At 31.3% G+C, this 12,103-nt stretch overlaps 2 protein-coding genes across 11 annotated transcripts in view; one reads left to right on the plus strand and one right to left on the minus strand.

Moving 5' to 3' along the window:
• Positions 1–4,795, plus strand: part of LOC143069483 (centrosomal protein of 128 kDa-like) — a 34,584-nt gene extending 29,789 nt beyond the window's left edge. For all 10 annotated transcript variants that reach the window (XM_076244145.1, XM_076244139.1, XM_076244138.1 and 7 more), the window contains 5 exons: positions 549–720; positions 1,116–1,165; positions 1,405–1,521; positions 2,111–2,218; positions 2,566–4,795. In XM_076244145.1, the coding sequence (XP_076100260.1) occupies positions 549–720; positions 1,116–1,165; positions 1,405–1,521; positions 2,111–2,218; positions 2,566–2,715 (597 nt within the window). In that variant the 3' untranslated portion in view covers positions 2,716–4,795. The remainder of the gene's footprint in view (positions 1–548; positions 721–1,115; positions 1,166–1,404; positions 1,522–2,110; positions 2,219–2,565) is intronic.
• Positions 4,796–7,636: 2,841 nt separating this feature from the next.
• Positions 7,637–11,732, minus strand: LOC143069484 (iron-sulfur cluster assembly 2 homolog, mitochondrial-like). Its single transcript, XM_076244147.1, has 4 exons — positions 11,596–11,732; positions 9,222–9,324; positions 8,569–8,687; positions 7,637–7,880 (listed from the first exon to the last, which is right to left on the minus strand). Exons 1-4 carry the CDS (start codon positions 11,667–11,669, stop codon positions 7,706–7,708), a joined length of 471 nt encoding a protein of 156 aa, XP_076100262.1. The 5' UTR covers positions 11,670–11,732; the 3' UTR covers positions 7,637–7,705.
• Between the last annotated feature and the right edge of the window lie 371 nt (positions 11,733–12,103).

A 12,103-nucleotide genomic window follows, 5' to 3' on the forward strand; every position in this document is an offset into this window, starting at 1 on the left:
TGTGGTCAAATTTTATGCCTAAACGATATAGCTAGGGACATCATGTTTATCTTTCTGTATGTTCCTTTGTCAGTCTGTCCTGTTTCAGGTTAAAGTTTTATGTCAAGGTAGTTTTTAATGACGTTGAAGTCCAATCAACTTGAAACTTAGTACACATGTTCCCTATGATATGATTTTGCCAAATTAGAATTTTTACCCCATTTTTCTGTCCACTGAATACAGAAAATGAAACTGTAAGTGGGGCATCCATGTACTATGGACACATAATTGTTTTAAATGTTATTTTAGTATTTGCGAAGTAATAACAGATAAAGGGGAAGTAATTCACTTCTATCTTATGATCAGTTGTTGATATGCCGTGCATGCATTTTCTTCATTGTATTTATAGATTGAAATCTGTAATCCTTTTTTATTATTTGTTCTTTGTGTTTTTGTACTGTGGAAAGTCGATGGCAAAAGGAGAACTTGGCCCTGAAAAAAAAAATCACTATGTGCAACCTAATAAGATGTTTTAAAATTAATCAGATTTCTATATATTTAACTTTCAGACTAAAATGAAATGGTTAAGAAGTGACATGAGGAATAGATTAACGAGAGAACAAAAGTTACGGAATGATTTACGTGAGGCCATTAATGCTAACGAGAATGATCGACAGTACTTACTGTCAGAACTAGCCAAGCGTGAAGATGTCCTGGACGAATTGTCTGTAGTCAAACACGGTAGGTCAACCCCCAAAGGTGCATACTGAAATATGCATACTGATTAATGAGTTTGTCTGACAGAAATGCACAGAAACCTTTATAAATGAAAACCAATTGGTTTTAAAGTTTTAAATATTTTTCTTTTACTTGAAATTTAAGTTGAAATAATTGGAGAGATTTTCTATGAATACTTGATGAAAATAATTTCAATAAAAATTTGTTAACAGGTTTTTTAGGGTTTCTTTACAATTGTAAAAACCGAGGAAGATCTATTTGCTATGACTTTTCAAGTTTTACCTTCAAATAATATTTTTTTTTACCATGAATCTGTTGGATTTTCCCCATTCATAACGGATTACCTTGTATAATTCACATACACAGAAAATTTTACACATGCTTTTTTATGTTTACAGAATTATCCAAGAGAGAATTTGATAGTCAAAGTGCTGTAGAAAACTTAAAGGTATGTAATCTAAAAAAAATATATATTGAAAGGAAAAGCAGCTTTTTACATGGATTCTGGAAAACTTTCCTTTTTTTAAGTTGTTTGTTTTTATATTTTTTTTGTTCATTTGAACAATTGAAGTGATTTTTATTCTTTTAAAACCAAAAGTGTTTAAAAATACTTTTAATCCTCATTGAATTCTCCATTATATGAGTTTTGTTGTTTGATTTTTTACGATATATTTTTCATTGTTACAGGATCATATATTAGATCTAACAGATGAAATAGAACTTCGTAAAATACGAGAAGAAGAAATTATACGATCTCATGTGATGGATAAAAAACACATCATTGATGAAATGGACGATTTGAAGGTAAGTAATAAATTATAATGCAACGTTGTGTGTGACATAGATTTGGAATATTTTAGGTGGTAAAGCTCTGTTTGAAGGTTACATACAACTGCTCTCTAGGAATTTATGTTTTGAAAATTGATCAGAAACCTTACAAGTCAGCTTAGAATTGAAGTGCTTCTGATTCATAGTACTTTTTAATCAAGGCAATTCACAAGCCAACAAGTACACAAAGAAATACAAATTAATTTAGTATGACCCTCAAATTCGTTTTCAAGTATTTTAATAGACACATAAATGTAATATTTGATAGAATATGTGTTGGAGGCTGTACCGTGACCTATAATGGTTTACTTTAAAAAATTGTTATTTGGATGGAGAGTTGTCTCATTGGCACTCATACCACATCTTCCTATATCTATTTAGTTGTATTCAAATAAACATAAATATATGCACCTTCATTTAGTTACTATTATTTTATCAGAGTAACAAAGTTTTTTTTCTTCAAGTGAAAGTGTATTTTTTATAAAATTTACAATCATTCATCTATTATTATGTGAATACCCAGATAGCATGATACAATATTCATATTTATTATTATTTTCCACAGCATGTACAAGAAGAGAAGGCCCGGATTGAGAACCGTTACCTCAAGTTACAGGATACAATGAGAGCACTACAAGATGAAATTCAGTCAGCTAACTTCTGTGGTGCAAAGGTATGAGAATGGGTATCTCTGTAAAGCAGCTGTTTTATTTTGAATGTGTATTCCTTGCACATTTTTTGTTATTCAATTGAATTCAACTCTACAACTCTTTTTTGGGGAAAGTTTATGAAATAAATATTTTCTAAATTATAAAAATAAATACATGTAGCTTTAGTGAATTTAGCGTATGAATATATATTTTAATAAAAAAAAGAAATGAATTAACAACTTTATGTTATGTGGAAATGTATAAAAAATTATTATAATATTAACCGTATTTGTCTGTACAACGCTGTATGAAAATTACTGTTAAACCTCCATTTAATTTATTTGAACATTCTTTTTTTAATACTTTTTAGATAACAGAAATAGAAAATAATATGCACAATTTACGGAAAGCCACACCTAAAAAGAAAAGAGTCAGAATACAAGACACGTCTCGTAGCCGATCAAAATCTCCACTCAGTCGAGCCAAGTCACCTCTACGACCTAAGTCCCCGTTAGTCTAGTGATATTATTTATTGATAGCAATATAACTTGATAGAGACCATGGCAGCTTGTTTATTGTCAAGTATTTGCCATTATTTATTTAGGCTAATTACTGTGAGTAATTGTACAGAAATAGATGGTTGTTTCAACTTTGCATTTATGTTGCAGTGGATAAACGTTGATGGAACTGTTAAGTTTTGTCATACACTTAAACCAAACTTTATAACCAATTGTCACATCCAATATTGTCAAGTATCACATGACCAAGAAGGTGAATATTTTCATATGAAATCTGACGCAAGGAATGCAGAAAATAATCATATAAATACATGTACCATATGAAATCTCAAGAACATGTAGTTTCTGACAAAGGTCAAATGACTTTACCTTGTAATTCCGTCCATTTTTTCTGTTGTTATATATAATATATCCCATCATTCCAATAATAGCAAATGAACTTTGAACTTTGACTATAGTATTAATGGTTGTTAGTGCATTTTTTATATTTGAAATTTTTTTTAATAAATGTTTGTAAAGTTTAATATTTATAGAAATCTCATTCCATTGATTTTTTCTACATTCCAACATTTAAAATTAATGAATTTCTTCTACTTGACAGTTTTCCATTCTTTGTTATATTGTTTATTATTGTCTCGAGGGTTCTTATCTCCCTTTTCCCAAGGTTAAGTGACAAACAGAAATTAAGAAATGAATGTTATTTTGATAAAATTGTTTGTTTGAATTGAGTCAAGGATGTTTGTTATGTTCCTAACAATCATGATAGGATATCTGGTAGGTCATGCATGGTTTTATTTAAGGCTAGTGTTAATTTGCATCCTCTATATCTTGACAATTTCGAAGGGCAAGTATACCCAGACCTTAAAACCTTTTAAAACTACTTTATATAATGATGGGGGATTTTAATCATGAGAACCTGTTGCATCAGTTTATAAACATGTTATAATTGTAAAATCTAATATACTATTGCTTTGTCTGGATAAATTTGTGCTTAAATATCATTTAAATGCCTGGTTTTAGGAAATTAGTTTTATTAAGCAAGATTTTTAAGAGTATCTTAATAGGGGGAAGTCCCACATGCATAGAAAAAATTGTCAGGTCTGTTAATAACCAAAATGATATTTTTTTTGCAAATGTAGAATTCTAATAAATGCCAGAAGTCCAACAAGTCTCCTCAAGACAACACGAGAGTAGAAATCTGATCTCTTCTTCAACCTTACAAAGAATAAAATGATATATTTTTGCCTAGCCTTCATTTCGTAAACATGTCAAGAATAAGGGGCATGCATTAACATCTAGCAACATTATCTGTGATATATACATGTAGAACCATACCAGTATTTGTTTTTGTATTTATGTAGATATTGTATATATATATATATAACACACAATTTTTATGATTTAGATTTTTAAAATAACATACATGAAGAACAAAATCAAACAAATACCGTATAACTATTTATAATATTTGATTTTATTTATGGTAGATTTTAAATGTTAGACATTAAGTATACATTGCCTTGTCCCCTAGTGCTGGATATTTTATATTTTTTACGGTAGATACAGCATTTAATTTATTTATCAGGGTGGATGAATGTTGTCCAAATGTTTATGATTCATAACATATATTTCTGTACAATTTATTTGAATATTTTAAAGTAATTTCTGTAATTCATGAAATAAAATGTATTTTAATTTTAATTTTTTTTTTTAAATGGAATATTAATTGTCAGTTCAAATGAATAAATTCTAATCACAATGGTTTTTTTTTAAAAGTAATGTTTAACAGAATCATCAGCTTCAAAATTAAAATTAAAAAAACCTATTTTTTAAAAGAAATATTTTTAGCTAGGCAACCAATGTCAGGTTGATACACAGTAATACATGTATCAGTATATTTAAATAAAAACCTGATGAGAATTTAATTACCTTTTTATATCCGTTTTAGTTAATAGAACTAAACATAATAATTTATATCTGGCAGTTGTATTTATACATGCAGAAACAAAAGTTTACAATGTTATGAATGTTTACATGTGAGAGTGTTTTACAAGTCTGAGAAATAAAAATGAAATAAAATAACTGTATTTGTTTCAAACGCAATGAATGAAAAGATGTTAGGTATATATTAATGATACAGTATCCAACGACCAAAAATACTGAAAAGACTAGTAAACATATAGGAACTTCTTTTACTGCTAAAACTTCGAAATAAATTACCTATATCCTTAAATGGAAATCTCATATGCAATATTATTTTTTTCAAAGTTCAAAATATAGGGCTGTGCATATTTTCAACGTTAATATGCCCCATACTTGAGAATTCTCCACTACCACTTCCTTCACATTCTGTATTCCTCAGAATTCAAGGCGACCAGGATGTTACACTGGTGACATTCCCAAGTTCTGTCTCTTTGAGAAGATACATAGAGATCATATCTAGGAACCAGTACAACAAAAAAAATTATCTATGAATATTAAACATCTTCCCAAAAGAGGCACGATTTGTGAAATAGCTGTATTTATAAAGTGCAACCCAAGATTGATTTTGAAATGAATCACCAACAATCACCACCATTCACAGTGAAATTCACTGCCAAGAGTGATTTTAGCTATAAAAGGTTTAATTCACCAGGTTTTATATTAGGAAATGTCTGTACCAAGTCTGGAATATGTTTTTTTTTTGTTTTTTTGTTTAATAAAATTGAGAATGGAAATGGGGAATGTGCCAAAGAGACAACAACCCGACCATAAAACAGACAGCAGCAGAGGTCACCAATAGGTCTTCAATGCAGCGAGAAACTCCCGCACCTGGAGGCGTCCATCAGCTGGCCCCTAAACAAATATATATACTAGTTCAGTGATAATGGACGTCATACTTAACTCCAAATTATACACAAGAAACTAAAATTCAAAATCATACAAGACTAACAAAGGCCAAAGGCTCCTGACTTGGGACAGGTGCAAAAATGTTTAATGCATTTGTCATTTGATGAAGGACTTTTTGTTTTTGAATTTTTCTAGGAGATTGGTATTAATGTTATTCTTTTTTCTTTCCACAATCACCACCTTTCAAACTTGGGGTAGTTGCAATATTTAAACATGAGTGCACATGCTGAAATGTGTTGCCTTCTTTTCTTACCAATCATTTTATGTTGATAGTTCTAAATATAAAGCTCTACCTCAAATATCACATAAGCATAAATGATCAAAGAAAATGAGGTCACGGTCAGATAAACCAAACTGGAAATACATGTACATGTACATCTTACAATCATTCCCCCTCTCAAATATGCTTTAAATATAGTTGACCTGTTGCACATAGTATCGAAAAGAAAGAAACTTAACCAGGAATTTTTTTTCATTGATCAATGAACCAGGAAATTAAGGTCAAGGTCAGAAGAACCCTACCAGACAGATATGTTCACCTTACCATCATTACCCGTTTTAAATTGAGTTGACCCATTGCATATAGTGTTCAAGAAAAAACTTAAGATTGACAAATGAACCATGGAAATGAAGTCATGGTCAGATGATAATTGCAAAAACGACTAATACACCTTACATAATTCCATATATCAAATATGGTTGACTTATTCTTTGTAGTAACATAAAAACAGCCACCAAAAAACTAAAAACCACTTAATGACCAATGAACCATAAAATTGAGGAGGGGTCAATGAAACATGCAAGACTGATATGTATGTTGTAAAATCTGGTTGACATATTGCACAAAGTATTAGAAAAACTGATCAAAACACAAAGATAAAACGTTTCGCTGAGTGCAGCTTGATACGACAGCAGAGGTCAATCCCTGAACAGTTGGGGCAAATTTGGACACAATATTCAAGCTTGATCCAGTCTGAATTTGGATTGTTATCAAATTTTTAACATTATATGTATTTTTTTAAATCTATTGCACAATACTTGATACTTTTTTTTTTTAATTTGAAAAATCTTGAAACCCTTTAAAAAAAAATAACCCAAAACTTTTTGAACCCCCCCCCCCTTTTGGATCAATTACCCCCAAACTCAATCCCAGCCTACCCTTTGTAGTATGGTACCTTGAAGTACAATTTTAGAGAGATCCATTCACTTTAAAACAAATTATTGTCTGGAAACTACACCACTAGCTTGTTTTTGGCCCTTTTTCCTGCATGATTCCAGCAATTAACCTAAAACTTAATCCTAGCCTTACCTTTGTGATATGAAACAATTACACACAAGTTATTGTTAAATGATTGGTTTTGGCCCCTTTTTTGGTCCTTCCTTCCTAAACTGTTGGTACCATTATCCCAAAATCAATCCCAACAATCCTTTTGTGATATTGAACCATCTTGTAATATTTCATAGAGATCCATTCACTAAAACTTAAGCCATGTAAGTTATTGTTTGAAAATGAAATGTGTCTTCGGACAACACAGACGATGACGATGACATCTTAGCATTATCAAACCCCAAAATGTTTGCTGTCATATAAAAACTAAACTTAAAACCATTGAACCAAGAAAATGAGGTCAAATTGACATGACGCCTGCCAGTTTGACATGACGTTGAGGTCAGGTGAAAACTGTCTGACAACATGAGGACCTTACAAGGTATGCACATACAAAATATATTTATTCTATAACTCATAATAAGGGAGAAATTATGCATACTGAAAATCTTAACTTTTTTCAAGTAGTTACTGAACCAGGAAAATAAGGTCAAGGACAATGGAAATATGACGGATGGAAACTTCAAAACATAATGCACATATACACAAAGTATGAAGGATATAGTTCTTCTACCTTCCAACATATCAAGCTGTGTTAATTTCACGGCCAGATTCCTATGTCAAGCTTTCTACAACAGAATTTCAAATGGAGTTTCATTGTATCATATGTTAATGTATGTCCTGAAGATCTTAATTTCCTACACAAATAAAATTAATAAGTTATTTATTTCTAACAACAAGGTAATAGACAAACATTAAAATAAAACAATAAAATATCACAATTTTAAAGCAAATGAGGCACCACATGAGCACCCTTGCTCAGCCTGTGGATTGTTTACTATAGCGAATGCACTCCTGATCAGTTCTTCCTGGAAATCGACAGTAGAACCTCGAACAAATTCCAGTGAATCATTGTCTATTGCTACTTTAACTCCATCTTTCTCTATTAAACTGAAAAAAGAAATAGCATGCCATTTTATCAGTGTTTGGTACTGCAATCTAGTGACAGATTCAGATGGGCTTGAAGGGAGTACCAACCCCCAAACCCCTGGATCTGATTTTTTTTATATAAAATTGTCTAAAACAATTGTTATGCTCACCTGTATTTTAACCATGTTGGACAATTATGGCCCCTTTTCCTTACATTCTAGATCCCCCCTGCAATCTGTTTAAGCATATCTGAATAATATTTTTCCTCAAAATATGAACAAAATCTTGTAGTGTACATTGTACATTAAATTTTCATCTGCTCATATATATATATATATTTTATTTTGTTGCCCATGAACTATTTATTTAATCATTAATCCAATACTAATGTACAAACATGACTTTTTCATTCTCAATGTACATACTTCAGTGTTATTATTTAAAAAAAAATGAGCTTCAAACCATAAGTATAATCTATATTCAAACACTTTGACTGTTTGTGCATCTTTTAAATTAAATTCATAATTTGTAAGGGAGATATATAATTCAATATCTTGATTTGGATTTAAACATGTATAAAATAATACTTATTTACCTCCCCTGACTGAACTATTATATCTTTCTAAACATAGAACATGAAGACATTTTTTTTATTTTTCTTATCCAAGATATACTATTTACTTTTTACTTCATTAACTATAAAACTTACATATCATCTTTATCTACTTTTGTATCGAACTCAAACTTTGTCTGAAAACCAGAACAGCCACCACCTTCTACCACAACTCTTAGAAAAGTGCCATCATCTTCACTGATTCTCTTCAGTCTCTGGAGAATAAAGAATAAACTATATAGTCTACCAGAAAACTTGGATGAATAAAGAATAAACTATATAGTCTACCAGAAAACTTGGATGAATAAAGAATAAACTATATAGTCTACCAGAAAACTTGGATGAATAAAGAATAAACTATATAGTCTACCAGAAAACTTGGATGAATAAAAAAGGTATTCTGAAAAGTGTAAAATGTTCCACTCTATCATGTCTATAGATATATAAATGTTTTATACTTTTCCTGTTAACACACAAATAAAAGCTGATGATTACTGTGGATTCAGTATTATTCATGGTTACCAATTTTCGTGGGTACAGGTTAACCATGAATTTAAATCAGTTTGTATGCAGACTTTGGCAATCCACTAAAATTGATATAGTTCACAGTACCAAATATCAAAAACACATTGCAGAATAAATGATGTGAAACCAAATCAATAACTCACATTAATCCAAATTTTACTAGTAAAATACATCTCCACAACAAAATAACTTTTTGCAATTTATTTAAATTATCAAAAACTCACATTTATTGCACTTTGGCTAAGACGGAGGGCTTCACTCGATGATTCACTCTCAACTTGTTCAGTCTGATTCTTAGTTGATGCATATCTTATTCCAGACAAATTTCTGAAAATGAGAAAATACCATAAGTTAAATAATCAAATCATATTCCTTTTAACTTTCAAAGTAAAAAAGGTGATGTTTCCATATTCTCACAGAACAACAGACACTTTCTGTGTAAGTTTTTCTTATTCTAAGTGCCTGTGCAAATCAACAAACTAATACAATGTATAGAAATGAAGATATGGATGTATAGAGAAAGAGTTTATGACTCATTCTTAGCGACCTTTTACAAAAAAGACTTAACATCATTGGAAGAATGGGAGAATAAATGGCAAATGAGTTTTAACGCCAAAAAATGCATAGTTATAAGAATAACTCAGAAGAACAAAGAAGTGAGAGATACATCATATAAACTCCACGGACATACACAAGACAATGTTGATGAAAGCAAATACTTAGGCATAACAATCAGCAACAACCTATCTTGGAATAGACACATTGACAATATTGTAGGCAAAGGAAATAAAACATTAGGATTTATCCGAAGAAATCTAAAAGACCGCACAAAACCAGTAAAAGCAGCAGCATATACAGCCATGGTAAGACCTTCAGTGGAATATGCCTGCACAGTTTGGGATCCATCAAGCCAAAAAAAGATTAAATCATTGGAACAAGTTCAAAAAAGAGCAGCAAGATTCGTTCATAATAACTACTAAGACCGAACACCTGGCTGTGTAACACACATGGTTAAACAATTACAGTGGGAAAGCCTGGAAGAACGTAGAAAAACCAACAGACTATGTATGCTATTTAAAATCCAGCATGGGCTTATTGATATAGATACAACAATATCTAATACCCAATGACAGCCAGACCAGAGGTATAGGCCGCTTTTACCAAGAAAGAACAAAATCTGAAACCTATGGACAGTCATTCTTCCCAAAGACCATCAGGGATTGGAATCAACTACCAGCTAAAACAACATCAGTCGACTCGATAGAGGGTTTCAGAGCTGCTCTGAAAGAAGGCTCTGGAAGGAAATGAACAGCATAGAGTGTACATAATTTTAATTGTAAATTGGCGAATGTTTTAAATGTATATAACTTTGAGAGGACTTGCTGCCTTGCCCGGCAATGCGCCAAGTTTTTCGTGAGACCAAAAACATTCAGGATGAATACGGTTCCTTACTTGGAAGAAGAAGAAAAAGAAATATCTAAAATTATGCAACCATCATCTCACTAACTAACAAAGTTAATCTCATAGGCGGATCCAGGGGGGGGGCCCTGGCCCCACCTTTGGTAGGAAAAATTTGGTTGATTATATAGGGAATCATTGAATTATGACAGGAGCGGGCCCCCCTTAGGTCAGTCAGCGGGCCCCCCTTAGGAAAAGTTCTGGATCCGCCACTGAATCTTATTTATTTTAAGGGGTTAAGCTTTCTTATAGGCCAAGTTTTCTCAGGTAATAAGTTTATGTCATGTTGTAATTAATGTTATGCTCTTAATGGGCCCTTTAAAATTTGAAAATAAAAATATTGTATTGTATTGTATTGTATAAGTTTGTTAAACTGAGCCTAGTCATCACAGAATCACACATGTAATAACTGAAAGATCTTTTCGGGCCTTTTATAGCTGACTATGCGGTATGGGCTTTTCTCATTGTCATGATTGTTTAAGGCTGTAGGTGACCTATAGTTGTTAATTTCTGTGTCATTTTAGTCTCTTGTGGACAGTTGTCTCATTGGCAATGATACTACATCTTCTTTTTTATATCTTCATACTAGTGTGGGTTGATAGATTGTTGCTGGCTTAATGTCCAGTGACAATTGGTTCACACTTATACCATGTATTGATGATGTGATACCAATGTGAAACTGAATGCCATGTTTTTACTTTCATGTCTTTTCTTCGTATGCGTAAGGTCCGACCATATGGGTATTTTGAAAAAGTATGCATACGGTCTGCAACATTTAGGTACAAGTTAAAAATTATTTTATTTTGAAAGACATAATCTAGACATAGAATTAATTTTATAGAAAAAATATGTAGATGTCATGGTGAATAAGAATGTGTTCATGGTACATGTACACAGATGGCCCATTCGCACTATCATTTTCTATGTTCAGTGGACCAGGAAATTGGGGGAAAAATCTTATTTGGCATTAAAATTAGAAAGATCATATCATTCTGAATCATAGGGAACATGTTTACTAAGTCTTTCAAGTTGAAAATTGTTAAATTGTTACAGTTTAAAATGTTGCATAAGCTAAAATGTCATATATAAAAGCAAGGCAACATTTTAAACTTCAAGATGTTATGAGGTTCTTGTTTATACTTGTATTTTGTAAGATTTTGTCTTCTAATTGCACAGAAAGCCGTATATGACACTTTTTTCAGAAGAGATGTCATTTCGTTTTTGTTTACTTCATTCCATCAAGAGTTGTATCCCTTTAGCTCTTACTTGGGCTTAATACCGAAAGACAGTGATGCATACAACACAGGAACATAACGGTCATAAATTTTATATATGATCAGTCAAATTATTCAAATAGTTTGTCATATAAACTAACTAACTCTAAACATATATAAGTTTGTGACAAATTATATGAATGCAAACAAACACAAAACACATTTTTAAAATGAAAGCCATAGAAATCCATATCCTATTAAAAACATACACAAGTTGAAAAATCTAACGATCTACTAAGGGAGCTACCATTTGATTTTTATGGGGGGGCTAGCATGAAAAATTTTGTCCTGCATTTTTTTTTTTTTAGCTGTAATCTCTGTCCTGCCTTTTTATTTTTCACTCTGTTCGGTCCTGCCTTTTTTTTTTTTTTTTT

The sequence above is a fragment of the Mytilus galloprovincialis genome, chromosome 3 (genome assembly GCF_965363235.1).
Source record: "Mytilus galloprovincialis chromosome 3, xbMytGall1.hap1.1, whole genome shotgun sequence".
Taxonomy (NCBI): domain Eukaryota; kingdom Metazoa; phylum Mollusca; class Bivalvia; order Mytilida; family Mytilidae; genus Mytilus; species Mytilus galloprovincialis.

Coding starts and splice junctions, on each gene's coding strand:
- LOC143069484 (XM_076244147.1), bottom strand. CDS start 11,669: ATGACATCTCTTCTGAAAAAAGTGTCATATACGGCTTTCTGTGCAATT. Junction 8,688..9,221: donor TTAGCCAAAGTGCAATAAAT/GTGAGTTTTTGA, acceptor TTTATTCTCCAG/AGACTGAAGAGAATCAGTGA. Junction 7,881..8,568: donor AAAGTAGATAAAGATGATAT/GTAAGTTTTATA, acceptor TTCTTTTTTCAG/TTTAATAGAGAAAGATGGAG.